This window comes from Heptranchias perlo, chromosome 3, assembly GCF_035084215.1.
Source record: "Heptranchias perlo isolate sHepPer1 chromosome 3, sHepPer1.hap1, whole genome shotgun sequence".
Lineage (NCBI taxonomy): Eukaryota > Metazoa > Chordata > Chondrichthyes > Hexanchiformes > Hexanchidae > Heptranchias > Heptranchias perlo.
In genome coordinates this window covers 55224045-55244791 of record NC_090327.1, presented here as the reverse complement: position 1 = coordinate 55244791, position 20747 = coordinate 55224045, and the positions used below count along the sequence as shown (strand labels likewise).

At 43.4% G+C, this 20747-nt stretch overlaps 1 protein-coding gene across 1 annotated transcript in view; it reads right to left on the bottom strand.

Moving 5' to 3' along the window:
* trappc9 (trafficking protein particle complex subunit 9) overlaps window positions 1-20747 on the bottom strand; it is an 838299-nt gene that overhangs the window by 801872 nt on the left and 15680 nt on the right. Inside the window, exon 2 of the mRNA XM_067979750.1 lies at window positions 11025-11625. Within this exon, the coding sequence (XP_067835851.1) occupies window positions 11025-11608 (584 nt within the window). The 5' untranslated portion in view covers window positions 11609-11625. The remainder of the gene's footprint in view (window positions 1-11024; window positions 11626-20747) is intronic.

Below are 20747 nucleotides of genomic sequence, written 5' to 3'. Positions count from 1 at the left end.
TCGATACCAGATACCCAGGAGGATGCATCAACTTACATGTGAAGTAGTAGAGAAAAAGAAAGTGTTGCTTATACCAAGCTTATGGCTTTTTTTTTTGCAACTCTTGTGATAAATTTCACTTTTAGGGGTTTACAGCAGAATGGGTTTTTAAAAAACTGTCATGGAAGTTGTATCTCCTGCTGGAATGTGATCTAGTAGAAGTTTAAGTGTAAAATGTTTTGGTTAAATTGTATGATTTTGTGAATAACTGAAGTAGAAAGTAAGCAATTGGGAAAAGAAAATGACAGAATACTTAACTAAAGAAAAAATTGACACTTGCTCGATGTCATGACCTTTATCCACAGACAAGAAATATTCAACCAATGAGATATTAATGGCCCAGCTACATCAAAATAAAACGAGTGGATGATATAGTTCATAAACTCCTCTTTCTTATTTTTCGTATGTTCTTCCTAGTTAAAAGCATTAAATTCATGACTTTTTTTTAAAAAGTCATGATAAAATTAAGTTAACACACCATAAAATTGTTGCTTTCAATATTCAAGAAATTCTTAGCATTAATTTCAGAGGCTAGAAGAAAAGCAAAGGGACACAGTATAGTGCAACTATTATGTGAAACGCAGATTGACGTTACAGACTGCGAACCTCTTCAACAATTCAAACCTGCATTATAACCAGCAATAGCTGTTTTTTTTTAAAAAAAGTCCTTTGGAAAGGCAACATTTTTACAGCACTGTTAGAAACCAGTTCATAGAGTTTAATCAAACTACCTGGTATAAAGTACTAGAAAACCTGACTGGTATCTTTCCACAAAGGTAGCAATATCCAAATGTGGCCACCAGAGGGCAATATTACATTTTCAGATACAATGCTTTTTTGATGAATTTCTAGATTTGGTGACATTTTCAAACTATTTTGAAGTTGAACTTGATATAAAGGGGTCTTTTTACCTTTAGTGGATCTGAGGCAATATTGCACCTCAACACTGTGCCCTCTACTTACTTCCCAGATCATGAGCTATTTAGGGCAAGTTTCTGTTCAAATTATTTTTCACCAGAAACTATTGGTGGAAGAGAAAGAGAGGTGCATAATCAGCAAGTTTTATGATTAGCACCTTTTCTTTATGGAGCCTATATTTTCAAACAAACATTCCAATACCACAAATTTTAACTAACAGCAAATCAGTTCACTCCAACAGGTAAAAAAACGATTATGGGAATTCTGGAAACCAAATTTTTTTTTCAAAATCATTCTTAAAATTACTGTATTAGTTTTGCAGGTTTACAAAGCACTGGGTCAATGTTGTATTGAAATACGCTTCCAGCTGGCCTTTGCCATTTCAAAACTAAAAAAAGGTGTCCAAATGTATTACCCTGTTTTTCCACTGATAGCTCAAAAATATACTTGATTGTAAACCTACTTTAATAGGTTAAGTTAGTGGATAATTCTCAATACTGCATTTCCCATCAAGCTCTCCAATATAACTCAGATCCCACATCACAAAAAACTGGTTGGACCTTTTGCCCAGAAACTTGCATCACCACCTTGAAATTCCAGTATGATAATCTATATATCAAACGGAATGAGCTAGCGCAAATCAAACCATTTTAAAATCAAAACTCATTATCTGATATGCGGTGTAAAAAAGAACATGTTGTACAACAGTATGCTAAGAGCAACTTCATGGTTACGATTCTCTGTTTGCCAACTCCATTCAACTACTCTGACATATGTTCCAGCAGCCAATTGCACAGCATTTATGAAGGTATGAAATATTTCCCCTCTTGGCTACAGATAATGCATAGCTTAGAGAAACTCAAGAAAAGAGAAAATGTCTTCAGGAGAGTCTCAAAGGGATTGAGTACTACAATGAGTTCCAACACTGCCCTTTAGCCTCTTGCAATAATCATGGTGGAACTTTAATCTACGTATAGACTGAACAAAGTGCGGAGGACGAGTTCATGGAATGCATTCGAGACAGTTTCCTACAACAATACATCATGGAACCAACCAGGGAACAGGCAATTTTAGATCTTGTACTGTGTAATGAGACAGAGTTAATTAGTTATCTCACAATAAAGGATCCCCTGGGGAAGAGTGATCATAATATGATAGAAATTGAGTTCGAGAGTGACGTACTTAAGTCAGGAACTAGAATCCTAATGTTAAACAAAGCCAATTATATAGGTATGAGGGACGAGTTGGCCAAGGTAGATTGGGAAATTAGATTAAAAGGTTTGACGGTAGATAAGCAATGGCAAACATTTAAAGAAATATTTGAACATTGTCAGAATATATATTCCATTGAGAAATAAAAACTCCAAGGGAGAAGTGATTCATCCGTGGCTAACTAAAGAAGTTAAGGATAGTATTAGATTAAAAGAGGTCTATAATGTTGCCAAAAAGACTAGTAAGCCTGAGGATTGGGAGAGTTTTAGAAACCAGCGAAGGATCACCAGAAAATTGATAAAAAGGGAGAAAATAGAATATGAAAGTAAACTAGCAAGAAATATAAAACAGATTGTAAGAGCTTCGACAAGTATATAAAAAGGAAGAGAGTAGCAAAAGTAAACATTGGTCCCTTAGAGGCTGAGGCAGGAGAAATTATAATTGGGAAAATGGAAATGGCAGAGACGTTAAACAAATATTTTGTATCTGTCTTCACAGTAGAAGACACAAAAAGCATACTAGAAATAGTGGAGAACCAAGGGGCTAATGAGAGTGAGGAATTTAAAGTAATTAATATCAGTAGAGAAAAAGTACTGGAGAAACTAATGGGATTAAAAGCCAATAAATCCCCTGGACCTGATGGCCTACATCCTAGGGTTCTAAAAGAGATGGCTGCAGAGACAATGGATGCATTGGTTGTGATCGTCCAAAATTCCTTAGATTCCAGAATGGTCCCAGTGGATTGGAAGGTAGCAAATGTAACCCCGCTATTCAAGAAGGGAAAGAAAAAAACAGGGTTCTACATGCCAGTTAGCCTGATATCAGTCGTCGAGAAAATGCTGGAATCCATTATTAAGGAAGTGGTAATAGGGCACTTCGAACATCATAATATGATTAGGTAGAGTCAACATGGTTTTATGAAAGGGGAATCATGTTCGACAAATGTATTAGAGTTATTTTGAGGATGTAACCAGCAGAGTAGATAAAGGGGAACCAGTGAATGTAGTATATTTGGATTTTCAAAGGCATTTGATAAAAGGTTGTTACGCAAGATAAGGGCTCATGGGTTTGGGGTAATATATTAGCATGGATAGAGGATTGGATAATGGACAGAAAACAGAGTGGGGATAAATGGGTCATTTTCAGGTTGGCAGGCTGTAACTAGCAGGGTGCCGCAAGGATCGATGCTTGGGCCTCAGCTATTTGCAATCTATACTAACGACTTAGATGAAGGGACTGAGTGTAATGTATCCAAGTTTGCTGACGACACAAAGCTAGGTGGCAAAGTAAACTGTGAGGAAGACACAAAGTCTGCAAAGGGATATAGACAGGTTAAGTGAGTGGGCAAGGTGGCAGATGGAGTATAGTGTGGGGAAATGTGAAGTTATTCACTTTGGTAGAAAGAATAGAAAAACAGAATATTTTTTAAAATTTTTGAGAAACTATTAAATGTTGGTGTTCAGAGAGATTTGGGTGTCCTTGTAGAAGAAACACAAAAAATTAGAATGCAGGCACAGCAAGCAATTAGGAAGGCATATGGCATGTTGGCCAACAGGAAGGAAGTCTTACTACAATTGTTTAGGACTTTGGTGAGACCTCACCTGGAGTACTGTGTACAGTTTTGGTCTCTTTATTTAAGGAAGGATATACTTGCCTTAGAGGTGGTGCAACGATGGTTCACTAGATTAATTCCTTTGAGGAGAGATTGAGTAAAATAGGCTTATTTGAGGAGAGATTGAGTAGACTAAGCCTGTATTCTCTAGAGTTTAGAAGAATGAGTGATGATCACATTGAAACATAAGATTCTGAGGGGTAGCTTCCCCTGGCTGGAGTCTAGAACAGAGCATAGTCGCAGGATAAGGGGTCAGCCATTTAAGACTGAGGTGAGGAAGAATTTCTTCACTCAGAGGGTTGTAAATCTTTAGAATTCTCTAACCCAGAGGGCTGTGGATACTGAGCCGTTGAGTACATTCAGGGTTGAGATAGATAGACTTTTGGACTCTAGGGGAATCGAGAGATATGGCAACTGAGCTGGAAAGTGGAGTTGAGGTCGAAGTCGAAGATTAGCCATGATTTTATTGAATGGTGGAGCATATGATATGAAAACCTGCTGTCCATGAAATATGTTTTAACAGTCTGAACCCAATTTGTAGTAAGTGTAGACCAACAACACAAAACTGCATATAACTTGGCACGGATAAGTAATATTACAGAGGGATCACAGGGCTGGTCAACGTGGAAAACAGAAATATTCTTCTGTGGTTGGGGCAAAAACATTGTTGGGGTATAGTTGAGAGAGCTGGACTCTAGCTCGCCATTTTGTATTTGACCCAAGTGCTGACACCTTGGCCTGGATTTTAACTTGGGAGCCGGGAATTCAGCGGGTGGGTGGATTTGCACGTGGGGAACCCGGAAGTCAGGTGTGCACGTTTAAATCCACAATCGCAACTCAATTACAGGCATTTATCTTTGCTTCCGGGTTTCGCATCTCCAAGATGCGCAACGGGCCTACTGCACACCAGAATGAAGCAATTTAAAGCCGACTATTTAAAGGGCCAGTCCAAGAATGGATTTTGAAGGAGAAAGGAGTCCTGAAACGCAAAGGCTGCCCCGAGATTTAATGATACCTCCCTGGACGTACTGCTGGCTGCAGTGAGAACCAGGAGGGAGGTAATGTTTCCAATGGATGACAGGAAGAAACCTGGCTCTGCAACCAAAAATGCTTGGCTGGAGGTGGCAGAAGAGGTGAGCAGCAGGAGCATGGTGCCCAGGTCTTGGGTTCAGTGCAGGGAGCGTTTTAATGACCTAACCTGATCAGGAAAAGAGAGTACAGTTGCTCATTCACCCACATCCTGTATTATAGGAAAAGAGAGCTCAAAATGCAAGGGAGAGGAGCAGAAACAGAGGTGGCCCACCACACCATGGAGGTGACAGATGTGGAAGAGGCGGCCATGGAAATAAGTCGGGACTGTCGCATGCCTATCCATCGGAAATGGAGAGACTGGCAACCCACAGATGGCTGGTGACAGAACTTTAATTTCTTTCACACACAAAGAATTGATTTTATCAATGATGTAACCGTGCCAGACCTCAGTACAGTCACTGGAAAGATGGTCACTTCTGCGATGAATCATCAATATCGTTTTCGATTGTCTTCCAGGGCCTTCACAAGAAATCAGCAGAAATGGAAGAAAGCGATTCTCCAGAGGAACTCATTCCTTCTGAGGGTGCACCATCACAGGACGTACAGCCATTCACCAGGGCTGATACTGGCACTTTGGTGGGTCCTGTTAGGCAGATAGTTGGGTTGTCACCTGGTGATTCACCACTCACAATCGAGCACAAGCACTGGTAACAGGGGTAGCTGTGGCGAGTCCGCATCGGGGGGCACTCCTCTCCAAGCTCTGCTCAGCTGGACACACATGCTGAACCCCGGAGGCCATCTTTCAGAAGGAGAACAATAGTCGTGCAGCAGCGACTTTGCGAAGAAATGGAAAAAGTGCCCCACACACGCTCCACAGTAGCAGAGAGGATGGAGAAGTCCAACTCTATCGCTAGTGGATTGGTGGCACAAATAAGTGCAAGAATATTTGGGATGGTAAGAATAGTAGCCTCCATTGAGCTTCAAGCACGGCTCTCAAATAAGTCAATGCAGGCCGTGACAATGGCCATGCAGACTCTGGATGCCAAGATGTCTGCCGCCTTAAACAGACAGACAGATACTTTAGCCGTGGCCTTACAACTTGGTACATCTGCTCACCAACCTGCTGGCCAGCAGAGTGGTGGGAGTGATGTTGTGCTGGCCCGGGAGAGGGACGATGGCTAAAGGGGACATGGAAGTGGGACCTCCACACAAAGTTCTCCCATGTCTCACCTGTTGCCCCCGCCTCAACCAGTACACGCAATGCTGCCTCCTCTCCCAATGGCAGAATCTGCCTCTGTGCAGGTGCAGGTGGAGCGGTCCTTGCCCTGGGTTTCGGAGCCCGTGAGGGCCCGCCATCTCAGCAGTCAGGACAGGGATCTAAGCAACCTGCCGATACCTCTGCTGAAACCACAAGGGGATACACCATGTAGAAGCGGTAGAAAGAGAAAGGCTAAGCAATTGTAATTCACCAAGGGTATGCACAAGGGTGTATGACAAGCTGTCATGTTGTTAATTTATATATTTTTTGAGTTATGGCACATTTAATTTAATTATCACCACCACTACCAGGTCTTGGCTATTATGGAGTCCCTTTTGTGAATTCACCCTTACACGTGCTTCATCATGAATGCCAAGACATGCTGCAGCCCATTGGGCATGTGTGCAATGGGCGTATGCATGGTTGAAGGACTGTTTTGTGCAAGGGTGGGGCGGTGTGGTTGGTCCAGGCAGCCTGAGTATTTCAAAGTCTTCAGTTTGCATATTTCATTATGAGAACCTGTTAGAGATGAGGGCATCCCTGGCACAATGTGCGCAGCTGCTCTGGCGATGGGTTCTCCATCTTTATTTTCCTCCTCCTCAGATGTACTGTGGAATAGCTCCATTGCGCCCCCCATCCCGATCTTGTCAGTTTGAGGGGCTCCAAAATGTAGGTAAATTTGTCTGAACGCAAGAATTCTCAGTCTAAACACAAAAAACTCCCAGCCAGACGTTTGTCTGAGAGAACTGAGTGCCCACTGCAATAACTCATCTTTTATTGTGATGTGTCAATCACTGATTTAAAGGGCCAAATGAGCTTCGGCTGCATCTCACCTCCGGTTCAATGGCATGTTGCAGAAGCCACAGGAGACATGTTCAGGAGCAGTTCAATCCATTTCTGTTGCAGAATCCACGCAAAGTACCTAAAGTGTTTCAACTGCTTTAAATTGGTCCTTTAAATATCGGCCCACTGGCTTTAAGTGGAGACGGGACTTCCAAGTTTCTTTTGTGCACGCGCATCCTAATGCGCCTGGTTTAAGCCCAGGATGTGGTCCCGCTCCAAAAAGCTGCTACTTTAACCTCCCACCTATCCCCAATCCACCTGTTCTTGCAGGTTAAAATTACCCCCTTGCGCCTGGAATTGTTAAGTGTTTTATTTTCCAACACTCAACATTCCTGAATAAACACAGGAAAAAGAGAGGGAAGCGAATTTCACCTTCTAGAAAAGAAAAAGGAAAAACTTGCATTTATATTGGTGCCAGTCACATTTTCAGGATGCCCCAAAAGTACTTCACAACCAATTAAATATTTCAAGTGTAATCATTCTTACGTAAGCAAACATAGTGGCCAATCTGGGCACAGCAACATCCCACAACACAAATTGAAATAAAACACCAGTTAACAGTTTTGGTAACGTTGTTGAATAACAAATTCCAAATGATGCCACCTGAATAGGTGGACGTGGCCTCAATTTAACATCTCAAAGACAGCTAGTCAAAGAAAGCAGCCCTCCTTCGGTACTGCGCTGGTTTCAGCCTGGATTGTGCACTCAAGTCTTGGAACAGGGCTTAAACCCACAAACGTTGACTCAAAGGTCGAAGTGCAGCTATTGAGCCAAGCTGGCACAAAGAACTACTTTGTATGCATTATAAAACTAATTTCAGGGAATAATGTGATCAAACTCAGAGTTTAGATTAGCCAATTGAGTTTACTCTTGCAGTTTATGAGATCATTAGCCCGCAGAATTGAAATATCTACAAGACATTTTTTTTTGCTTTTAGGATATGGGCAACGCTGGCAAGGCCACAGTTATTTTCCAGCCCTGGCTGCCCCAGGAAAGTGAAGGCGAGCCTTCTCCCTGAACCACTCTAATCCTTATGCTGATGGTGCTCCCACAATGGTATTTGGTAGGGAATTCCATGCTATTGACCTAGTAATGTTGAAGGAACGACGATCTATGTCCAAGTCAGGATGGTGACTTGAAGGGGAACATGGAACGAATATTGTTCCCACAACATTGCTGCTCATCCTTGTTGAAGGTAGAGGTCACTGGGAAGGGAGGTATTGTCGCAATAACCTTGGTGCGTTGCCGCAATGCATCCTGCAGTACATAAACATAGCAGCCACAGTACACTGGTGACAAATGGGGTGGCGATTGAGCCTGGTCGCAGGGACACTAAATAAACTGTGTCCTGGATGGTGTCAAGCTTCAAATGTTGTTGCAGCTGCACCCAACCAGGGGAGCAATAAGTATTCCACCACGCTCCTGACCAGCCTTGTAGATGGCAGAGAAGCTCTGAATACCCAGCCTCTGGCCTACCTCTCGTAACCAAGGACAAGTTAAGCTTCTGATAAATGATTACCTCTAATATGTTGATGGTGGGAGACTCAGCGAAGGTGATGCCATTGAAGACCAAGCGGAGATCTCTTGTTCGCGATGGTCATTAACTGGTACTTGCGTGGCAAAATGTTCCCTGCCATTTTTCAGCCCAAGCCTGGATGTTATCCAAGTCCTGCTTTTTTTAAAATTCGTTCATGAGTTGTGGGCGTCGCTGGCAAGGCCAGCATTTATTGCCCATCCCTAATTGCCCTTGAGAAGGTGGTGGTGAACCGCCTTCTTGAACCGCTGCAGTCCGTGTGGTGAAGGTTCTCCCACTGTGCTGTTAGGGAGTTCCAGGATTTTGACCCAGCGACAATGAAGGAACGGCAATATATTTCCAAGTCGGGATGGTGTGTGACTTGGAGGGGAACGTGCAGGTGGTGTTGTTCCCACGTGCCTGCTGCCTTTGTCCTTCTAGGCGGTAGAGGTTGCGGGTTTGGGAGGTGCTGTCGAAGAAGCCTTGGCGAGTTGCTGCAGTGCATCCTGTGGATGGTACACACTGCAGCCACAGTGCACCGGTGGTGAAGGAAGTGAATGTTTAGGGTGGTGGATGGGGTGCCAATCAAGCGGGCTGTTTTGTCCTGGATAGTGTCGAGCTTCTTGAGTGTTGTTGGAGCTGCACTCATCCAGGCAAGTGGAGAGTATTCCATCACACTCCTGACTTGTGCCTTGTAGATGGTGGAAAGGCTTTGGGGAGTCAGGAGGTGAATCACTCGCCACAGAATACCCAGCCTCTGACCTGCTCTTGTAGCCACAGTATTTATGTGGCTGGTCCAGTTAAGGCTATAGGTTGGCATGGTCTGCTTCATTGTCAGAAGAGTTGTGAATGGAGTTGAACACTGTACAATCATCAGCAAACAGCTCCACTCCTGGCCTTTTGACAGTGGGGACGTTATTGATGAAGCAGCTGAAACATCATTGGATCAAGGACACTTCCCTGAGGAACTCCTGTGGTGATGTGCTGCAGCTGCAATGACTAACCTCTGACAATCGCAATGATATTCCTTTGTTTCTCCTCGGACTCCAGCCACCAGAGGGTTTTCTCTTTGATTGCACCCCCACCTCACTGACCTAAAATTTGCTTGAGGTACTTGGTGCCATACTCAGTCAAATATTGCCGTGACGTCGATGGCAGCTGCTCTCACTTCTCCTCTTGAATCCATTTCTGAAACAAGGCTGTAATGAGGTCTGGAGACAAATGGTTTACGCAGAACCAGAAGTGATCAGCGAGGTCATTGGTGAGTGGGTACTGCATGATGGCACTATTGATGACTCCTTGCATGACTGAGCCCAATCCATTTAGCAATGGACCACTTGCTATGGGAAGAAGAATGAGCGTTCTGATATCAACATACGCTCAACCTGTTGGGTTTCTCTTTTTTTAAATAAAGAAGTTCACTTAAACATCTGTGGACATAGGAAATACCAAGAACTACCTGTCACATGTGCCACCATGTTGGCATAAACATACAAAATGTGAAAAATGCAACAATCAATCCCATTAATGCATATGCCATCCATGTACCACCCTCCCCAATAATGGACCAGTAACTTCTGTTAGTTATTAGTACTGATATCTAGTGATCATACAGTCTTAATGTCAAGATCTTGAAACTCCTGTACTAACATCTTATGCTGTGCATACAGGGTGTGCTGTCCCTCTTGAGTCTGCAGCAAACTGAAACCCAAATTCACTAGTTCAACCCATGTAATTCAGTGACGGCATCATGACATCCACCACTAGTACCTTCTCCTCTCCCCAGCTCAACCTGCCCCAAAAAAACAGCTTGACAAAACGTAGCATGAAATTATAATACACTTTTGGGCTTCCAAATGTAACTTAATTCATCTAAGTTTCATGGAACTAGTATAAAACTTCAGCTCCACTACTTTGTCCCTTAAAAGTATAAGACATGCCAGATGTAGCATTTGTATGGAAACAAATTGTAGTTAAAACTTCAATAATATAGAGCAATTTGTAACTGGTACGAGCATCATAAAAGCATCAATCACACCAGTACCATACCTACAGCTTGCTGAACAGAACTGAGTGTGGAACTGTAAATCCCCTTTTTAGAGCAGCAGCCAACAATAAATTTCTACCTATACTATCTTTCAACATTTTTGTATATCAGATATTGGACATAAAGATTGATATTATAGCTGCAGTTCACTTGTGAATCAAAAACAATTCTGGACATTTCAGTGCTTAATCTTCAATCAGGAGATTAAAAGATAGCAAGTCAGTCACTTCCTCTGGAAAGAAGTACCCCACATGACAACGAGGAGTATTAAAGTTCTCATTAAAATCAATTTCGAAGTGTTAAAATCTTAAAGGTGTACATTTTAAAGATGCAAAATAATGGAGTACATCTTGGATAGGAACAAAATTTATAAATCTCTCCTCTCGTGAGCAAGATTACAACTCATTGGAGATATTTGGCACAATTCACTGCTATCCTTGCTTGTCCATAAATAAAACTTCAGAGACCGTACCGCAAACCATATTAGAGCTCTAACATTACCAACAATTTATTAACTTCAAATGAGTTTTAAAAAAAAACTATCACTCACCTGCTATCTGTATCTAGGCCTACAAAATCTTTCTTTTCAAATGGCACACACAGTAATTGAATTTTGTCTCCTGATTTATCTGTTGCTCTGTCAAGACGCTTGGATTCCAAAACAATGAACAATGATTCGATAAAGTCTTCCACTTTCTTCTCTATGGTTTCACACTCATCATAACTAGGATAAAATGCAACATCAGTGCGAGGTTGCTCAGCAATTTCTCCCTGCAGCCCAAAGACAAACAAACGTGAATCATACAGCGTAGAACCATAAATTTCTTTCTGAAGGTGAAATTTCTCAGACGTCTGTGGCCAGTCCTTTGCATTGCAACACTGTGTGATAGCTATCAACCCTATAACTTTCCGATGGGTCTGAAAGTCTCCCCATTCATTGTTTTCAGGTGGGTAATGGTGTCTGTAGCGAATGTATAGAACTCGTTGAGAATCTCGAAGATTAATCTGATTGGCAGCAGCAATTTTCTTGTAAATCTTGAAGAACTGCTCTTCTGGTACAATCCCCACAGGTTGGACAATGACCAGAAGACTCTGGTGGTCCTCAGCACACTGCATGTAGTCAGGGACACTCATTCTCCATCAACTGCAATCTGGTTAATGAAAAAAAAAAATCATGATTGCTCTTTCAATGTTAATAAGGCTGTCTATTATGCACTCAAAAGAAAAAAAAAGGGAACCGCCATATCAATCACTGCTTATAATTAACCATTACAAGGCCATTCCATCTTTATAGTGAACTTTTTGGACACTCAACCTATTGCGGAAATACTCAAAGAACAAGAATTATATTACTGTCCCAATAGGGGCATTAAAATAAAATTAGCTTCAGAAATAAACTTCAAATTATCCAACTGTATTTGCCATAGAGGGAGTGCAATGAAGGTTCACCAGACTGATTGAGTAGGCCAGGCCTGTATTCTCTGGAGTTTAGAAGAATGAGGGGTGATCTCATTGAAACATACAAAATTCTTACAGGGTTCGACAGGGTAGATGCAAAGAAGATGTTTCCCCTGGCTGGGGAATCAAGAACCAGGGGACAGTGTCTCAGAATAAGGGGTAGGCCATTTAGGACTGAGATGAGGAGAAATTTCTTCACTCAGGTGAATCTTTGGAATTCTCTACCCCAGAGGGCTGTGGAGGTTTAGTCATTCAAAACAGAGATCGATAGATTTCTAGATATTAAAGGCATCGAGGGATATGGGGATGATGCAGGAAAATGGCGTTGAGGTAGAAGATCAGCCACGATCCTGTTAAATGATGGAGCAGGCTCGAGGGGCTGAATGGCCCACTCCTGCTCCTATTTCTTATGTTCTTACGTACACACTCAGATGGAGTAAACTGAAATTAAGTCATGTTTTGTTTTATTGGGATCCGTTCAGAACTATGATAATCAACTATTCTCTATAGCTTCAGCAAAAATAAATTTCAATGTCATGCTAGAACTGGTATAGATAACCAAGTTTTGTTTCATTATTTAGAACGCCAAATGAAAATTTACTAAGAAAAATAAGCATTAAAACCTGGACAACATCACCTTCATAATATTCCTGTAGATGTTATGACTTCCAGCATCTCTAATGTGCTCTTTACTATTTTTGCAACTCTTTCCCTCCTCAATAATACAGGTCGCACTTCAGTCACGCACACCTTGTTTTAGGGTTTTAAACTACTTTAGTCACTTTGATGATGTCAGCCTCAGTTGTGGCACTCTTATCTGAGTCAGAAGGTTGTGGGTTCAAGTCCCACTCCAGAGACTTGATCAAATAATCCAGTCTTGCACTTCAATGCAGTTCTGAGGAAGTGTTGCACAGTCAAATGTGTGATGATATATTAAACCATGCTGGTCGTAAAGTATCCCACGGCACTATTCCAAGAACAGGGCAGTTCTCCCGGTATCCTGGCCAACATTTTTCCCTCAACCAACACCACTAAAACATTCATCTCACTGCTGTTTGTGAGAGCTTGCTGTGTGTAAATTATCTGCCACACTCCCCTACGTTACAACAGTGACTACATTTTTTAAAATAAAATTGGCTACGTTTTGGACATCCTGAAAGGCACTATATAAATGCAAGTTCTTTCTTTACAAGTAGTTTACATTGTCCACCTGGTCTTAATCTGCTCGTCATTTCAATTCAAATGTCACTTATTCGTTTTGTTTTACTGAGCACCGATTATTCAAGTTTGACATATGTAATTTGGAAAAGTAATGATCAAATTTTAATGACTGATCGGCCACAAAAGAAAACCAAGGAATATCACCGTGAAAATTGTTAAATAAAGCACAATCTTCTTTGATCAAATTCTGTGTGCCAAAATTCTTATTTTACAAAAATCTTTTATTTTGTGCTGTATTGCACTTGACAAGGTGCCACAAACAACAATGAGATGAATGACCAGTTAATCTACTTTTGGTGGTGTTGGTTGGGGGTGCGATGTTGACCAGGATACTCGAGGGTTTTTTGAACAATGTCAGAGGATCTTTAACATCTAGAATAGGAAGACAGGGGCCTACTTTAATAAGTTGTCAGAAGCACAGCACCTCCAAAAATTCTCTTAGTACTGTACTGCACTGGACTGTCAACCAACATTATGTGCTCAATTTCGGAATTGGGGCTTGAAACCACAAACTTCTTAGAGGCAAGAGCGCTACCAACTGAGCCAAGCTAACATGCCACAAAGAAAAATCGTTTTTTAACCAATAATTTCAAGAACAGTGAAAATTTCAATTTTGCATTCAAATCACTATTATGGAGGGTCTTTTAAACTAATTGAGTTAACCCTGGCCCCACTCTCTTCTGTGCTGTCAAATCTGAATGGATTGCTGATTACAATTGACAAAGTTGTTTACTGAAACAAAAAAGTTAGGTGATCAGTTGGTATAACATATCACATACCATGCTGGAACTGAGTTCCAAAATACATATGATACTTGCTTCAGCAGGTTCTACTCTCTGTACAGCTTGACTAGATAAACTTTAATCAAATCAATGCTTCAATTTTAAGCACAGTAACATCTTATTTTGCCAATAAGTTTTCAACAACTCATGTGTATCTTACCACCTGGGACCAGGGCAGAAAACCAGCTCATTATTCAAGTCTAGACAATTTTACTATGATTACTTGAAAGATCGCCCATAACCCATCAGGCTGACCTTGCAAAAATACTTGTCCTCCATAGTCTATTCCCATATCCATCAGCATGACAACAAAGGGAGGGGTCCAAACATGGCAGTTCGTAGAATGTCACTGGTGCAGAATGACTGCTGTTTGCCTACTTCACAGCCACTGCACTTCAAAAAAACAGTAACTTTTGTAAAGCACTTTGATATATTTGACATGAAAAGGCATGACTTAAGAACATTACTCCCCCTCATTACTGACATTTCAGTGCAGTACTGAGGGAGTGCTGCAGTGTTGGAAGGCCAGTCTTTCGGATAAGATATTAAACCGAGGCCCCGTCTGCCCTCTCAAGTGGCCATAAACGATCCCATGGCACTATTTCAAAGAAGAGCAGGAGAGTTCTCCCTGGTGTCCTGGAAAACGTTAGCCTTCAACCAACATTACAACAGATTATCTGGTAATTTAGCTGCTGTGTTTGCTACATGACGACAATGATTGCACCTCAAAAGTACATCATTAACTGTAAAGCACCTAGAGACATCCTGAGGTTGTGAAAGGCACTATATAAATGCAAGTCTTTCTTTTATTTTAAAGCTTTCTGTCATCACAACTGACCCACAAGTCCCTCAGACAACTGCTCATGACCCACAAGTTCCTCAAACAACTGCTCATCAATCCACCCACAGATACATGGTTCATAGAAATACCATTAAAAGTAAGTCCTCTCAGTAATTAAATCACAAGCTTTAAAAACAAAATATTTTTAACAAAATTTCTTCCCTCAAAAAAAAGCTCTCCCATGATTCCTTTATGTTGATCTCAGACAAGGCAGCAGTAGGGGTGCTACAATTAGCCTGAGTGGCCTTGGGTTGAGGATTGGCCAGCATTCCCTCTACTGATAACTATCCAGCAGCACCTTGAAGGACACATGTGGACATAGGGTGAGGACTCAGCTGCAATGCGTCTGGGGTAAAATGGCCTATATTTTTTTAAACCCGATAATGCTCAAACATATACAATGCTTATTGGACAAGGTACTAGAGGACAACCAGAACCACGGGCGTATATCTCAGTGGGAGACAAAGCCTTCAGGACAGAATTGGAAAAGAAAAAAAAAGTTTTCCACACCCACAAAATCCTTCACTTGTTCAAGTCCAACAGCATACCAAACAGAAAATCATCCTTTAGATTGTTTTAGCTGCTGCTTCTATTCTGTGTCTCAAAAGAATTCTCCTGGTCTTGGCTTCTTTAATGGGCACACAACATAAATATCTGGGGACCTCATTTATGCTTTTGTCATTAATATTTGAATTCTATTTAAAGTCAATGGGAATCTTTTTTTCTCCCATTCGTTCATGGGATGTGGGCATCGCTGGCAAGGCCAGCATTAATGCCCATCCCTAATTGCCCTTGAGAAGATGGTGGTGAGCCGCCTTCTCGAACCGCTGCAGTCCTTCTGATGAAAGTTCTCCCACAGTGCTGTTAGGTTGGGAGTTCCAGGATTTTGACCCAGCGACAAAGAAGGAACAGCGATATATTTCCAAGTCAGAATGGTGTGTGACTTGGAGGGGAAGTGCAGGTGGTGTTGTTCCCATGTGCCTGCTGCCCTTGTCCTTCTAGGTGGCAGAGGTTGCGGGTTTGGGAGGTGCTGTCGAAGAAGCCTTGGCGAGTTGCTGCAGTGCATCCTATGGATGGTACACACTGCAGCCATGGTATGCCAGTGGTGAAGGGCGTGGATGTTTAGGGTGGTGGATGGGGTGCCAATCAAGTAGGCTGCTTTGCCCTGGATGGTGTCGAGCTTCTGAGTGTTGTTGGAGCTGCACTCATCCAGGCAAGTCTCACTCCTAACTTGTGCCTTTAGATGGTGGAAAGGCTTTGGGGAGTCAGGAGGTGAGTCACTCGCCGCAGAATACCCAGCCTCTGACCCGCTCTTGTAGCCACAGTATTTATGTGGCCGGTCCAGTTAAGTTCCTGGTCAATGGTGACCCCCAGGATGTTGATGGTGGGGGATTCAGCAAAGGTAAATGCCGTTGAATGTCATGGGGAGGTGGTTAGACTCCCTCTTGTTGGAGATGGTCATTGCCTGGCATTTGTCTGGCGCGAATGTTACTTGCCATTTATCAGCCCAAGCCTGGATGTTATCCAGGTCTTGCTGCATGCAGGCATGGACTGCTTCATTATCTGAGGGGTTGCGAATGGAACTGAACACTATGCAATCGTCAGCGAACATCCCCATTTCTGACCTTATGATGGAGGGAAGGCTATTCCTGTTCTTTGTCCTTTTCCATAACTATGCTAAATCTAACTGGAATACAATCACTACCACCCAAATGCTCTCCCACTGATACTCCTTCCACCTGCCCAGCTTCATTCCCTAAAACTAAATCCAGAACTGCCCCCGCCACCCCACCTTTGTTGAGCTTGTTACGTACGTTATGATGGGGGAAAGGTCATTGATGAAGCAGCTGAAGATGGTTGGGCTGAGGACACTGCCCTGAGGAATTCCTACAGCAATATCCTGGGGCTGAGATGATTGGCCTCCAACAAACACTACCATCTTCCTTTGTGCTAGGTATGACTCCAGCCACTGGAGAGTTTTCCCCAATTCCCATTGACTTCAATTTTACTAGGGCACCTTTGTGTCACACTCTGTCAAATGCTGCCTTGACGTCAAGGGCAGTCACTCTCACCTCACCTCTGGAATTCAGCTCTTTTGTCCATGTTTGGACCAAGGCTGTAATGAGGTCTGGAGCCAAGTGGTCCTGGCGGAACTAAAAATGAGCATCGGTGAGCAGGTTATTGATAAGTGTTGCTTGATAGCACTGTCTGCGACACCTTCCATCACTTTGCTGATGATTGAGAATAGACTGATGGGGCAGTAATTGGCCGGATTGGATTTGTCCTGCTTTTTCTGGACAGGACATAACTGGACAATTTTCCACATGGTCAGGTAGATGTCAGTGTTGTAGCTGTTTCTGAACTGTTTGGCAAGAGGCACGGCTAATTCTGGAGCACAAGTCTTCAGCACTACAGCCGGGATGTTGTTGGGGCCCATAGCCTTTGCTGTATCCAGTGCACTCAGCCGTTTCTTGATATCACATGGAGTGAATCAAATTGGCTGAATACTGGCTTCTCTGATGGTCCACTCGGCACTTCTGGCTGAAGATGGTTGCAAACGCTTCAGCCTTGTCTTTTGCACTCACGTGCTGGACTCTACCATCATTGAGAATGGGGATGTTTGCAGAGCCTCCTCCATCCTTTATTTGTTTAATTGTCCACCACCATTCACGACTGGATGTGGCAGGACTGCAGAGCTTTGATCTGATCCGTTGGTTGTGGAATCGCTTAGCCCTGTCTATAGCACGTTGCTTCCGCTGTTTAGCATGCATGTAGTCCTGAGTTGTAGCTTCACCAGGTTGGCACCTCATTTTTAGGTACGCCTGGTGCTGCTCCTGGCATGCTCTTCTACACTCCTCATTGAAACAGGGTTGATCCTCTGGCTTATTGGTAATGGTAGAGTGAGGGAAAAGCCAGGCCATGAGGTTACAGGTTGTGCTGGAATACAATTCTGCTGCTGCTGATAGCTGATAGCACCTCTTGGATGCCCTGTTTTGAGCTGCTAGATCTGTTCTGAATCTATGCAATTTAACACGGTGGTAGTGCCACACAACACGTTGGATGGTGTCCTCAGTGTAAAGACAGGACTTTGTCTCCACTGGGACTGTGCGATGGTCACTCCTACCAATACTGTCATGGACAGATGCATTTGCGACAGGTAGATTGGTGAGGACGAGGTCAAGTAGGTTTTTCACCTCGTGTTGGTTCGCTCACCACCTGCCGCAGGCCCAGTCTGGCAGCTATGTCCTTCAGGACTCGGCCAGTTTGGTCAGTAGTGGTGCTACCGAGCCACTCTTGGTGATGGACATTGAAGTCCCCCACCCAGAGTACATTCTGTGCCCTCACTACTTCCTCCAAGTGGTGTTCAACATGAAGGAGAACTGCTTCATCAGCCGAGGGAGGGCAGTAGGTGGCAAGCAGCAGGAGGTTTCCTTGCCCATGTTTGACCTGATGCCATGAGATTTCATGGGGTCCGGAGTCAATGTTGAGGACTCCCAGGGCCACTCCCTCCTGACTGTATATCACTGTACCACCACCTCTGGTGGGCCTGTCCTGCCGGTGGGACAGGACATACCCAGGGATGGTGATGGAAGAGTCTGGGACGTTGGCTGAAAGGTATGATTCTGTGAGTATGGCTGTGTCAGGCTGTTGCTTGACTAGTCTGTGGGAAAGCTCTCCCAATTTTGGCACAAGTCCCCAGATGTTAGTGAGGAGGACTTTGCAGGGTCAACTGGGCTTGGTTTGCCTTTGTCGTGTCCGGTGCCTAGTGGTCCGATGCCGGGCGGTCCATCTGGTTTTATTCTTATTATGACTTTTCGCAGCGAGATTGTACAACTGAGTGGCTTGTTAAGGCATTTCACAGAGCGATTAAGAATCAACCACATTGCTGTGGGTCTGGGGTCACATATAGGTCAGACCAGGTAGGGATGGCAGGTTTCCTTCCCTGAAGGACATCAGTGAACCAGATGGGTTTTTGTGACAATCCGGTAGTTTCACGGCCACCATTACTGATACTAGTTTTTTTATTCCAGATTTTATTTAATTGAGTTTAAATTCCCCAGCTGCCGTGGCAGGATTTGAACTCATGACTCCGGATTATTAGTCTAGGCCTCAGGATTATTAGTCCAGGCACATAACCATCAGGGGGAAAACGCTCCAGTGGCTGGAGTCATACCTAGCACAAAGATGATGGTGATTGCTGGAGGCCAACCATCTCAGCCCCAGGACATCGTTGCAGGAGTTCCTCAGAGCACTGTCCTAGTTCCAACCATCTTCAGCCGCTTCACAATGACTTTCTCTCCATCATAATGTATGCAGCAAGGCCAACAAGGTGGGGGGGGGGGGGGCAGTTCTGGATTTAGTTTTGGGGAACGAAGCTGGGCAGGTGGAAGGAGCATCAGCGAGAGAGCATTTGGATGGTAATGATCGTAATTCAGTTAGATTTAGCATAGTTATGGAAAAGGACAACGATAGAACAGGAACAAAAGTTCTAAATTAGGGAAAGGCCAATTTTACTAAGCTAAGAGGTGATTTAGCAAAAGTGAACTGGAAACACCTACTTGAACCTGTGCCTTTCTAAATGACGATTTATGCTGTCTCAGAATTGATTTCAATAATTTGCCCACCACAGAGGTTAGACTGACTGGCCTGTAATTACTCTATCTTTTTCTCCCTTTTTAAGCAACCCCTCAAATAATGAAGCAGTCTGTGCCCTCGTGCAACAAGACCAGGACAACATCCAGGCTTGGGTTGATAAGTGGCAAGTAACATTCACGCCAGACAAGTGCCAGGCAATGACTATCCCCAACAAGAGAGTGAGTCAAACCACTTCCCCTTAACATTCAACGGCATTACCATTGCTGAATTCCCCCACCAACATCTTGGGGGTCACCATCTACCAGAAACTAAACTGAACCAGCCACATAAATACTGTGGCTACAAGAGCAGGTCAGAGGCTGGGTATTCTGCGGCGAGTGATTCACCTCCTGACTCCCCAAAGCCTTTCCACCATCAACAAGGCACAAGTCAGGAGTGATGGAATACTCTCCACTTACCTGGATGAGTGTAGCTCCAACACTCAAAAAGCTCGTCACCATCCAGGACAAAGCAGCCCGCTTGACTGGCACACCATCCACCACCTTAAACATTCACTCCCTCCTCCGCCGGCGCACCGTGGCTGCAGTGTACACCATCGACAGGATGCACTGCAGCAACTCACCAAGGCTTCTTCGACAGTACCTTCCAAACCCGCGACCTCTACCACCTAGAAGGACAAGGGCAGCAGGCGCATGGGAACACCACCACCTGCACATTCCCTTCCAAGTAACACACCATCCCAACTTGGAAATATATCACCGTTCCTTCGTCATCGTTGGGTCAAAATCCTGGAACTCCCTACCTAACAGCACCGTGGGAGAACCTTCACCACGCAGACTGCAGCAGTTCAAGAAGGTGGTTTTCCACCACTTTCTCAAGGGCAATTAGCGATGGGCAATAAATGCTGGCCTTGCCAGCAATGCCCACATCCCATGAATGAATTTTTAAAAAATCTTACCCAAAACAAACCTCTCTCCACACCCAACTTTATTCTCATCATTACTAAATTAAAATTAGAGTTGTACATGCCAAACAGTGCCAGCAGCTAAACAAAAGACTCATTGTTGATTTCACATATTACCATATTTACTCCTATGAATCTGAAGGAAGCCCGATTACTATAGGCTACTGTCAATTCTGGTAATCTTAGTTTCTTTAAAATCATAGAATGGTGACAGCACAGGAACCCATGCCAACTCTTTCTAAGAGCAATCCAGTAGTCCCATTCCCCTGCTCTTTCCCCCATAGCCCTGCAAATGTTTTCCCCTTCAAATATTTATCCAATCCCTTATGAAAGCCATGATTGAAACCACCCTTTCAGGCAGTGCATTCCAGATCATAACTACTCGCTGTGTAAAAAAGTTTTTTCTCACGT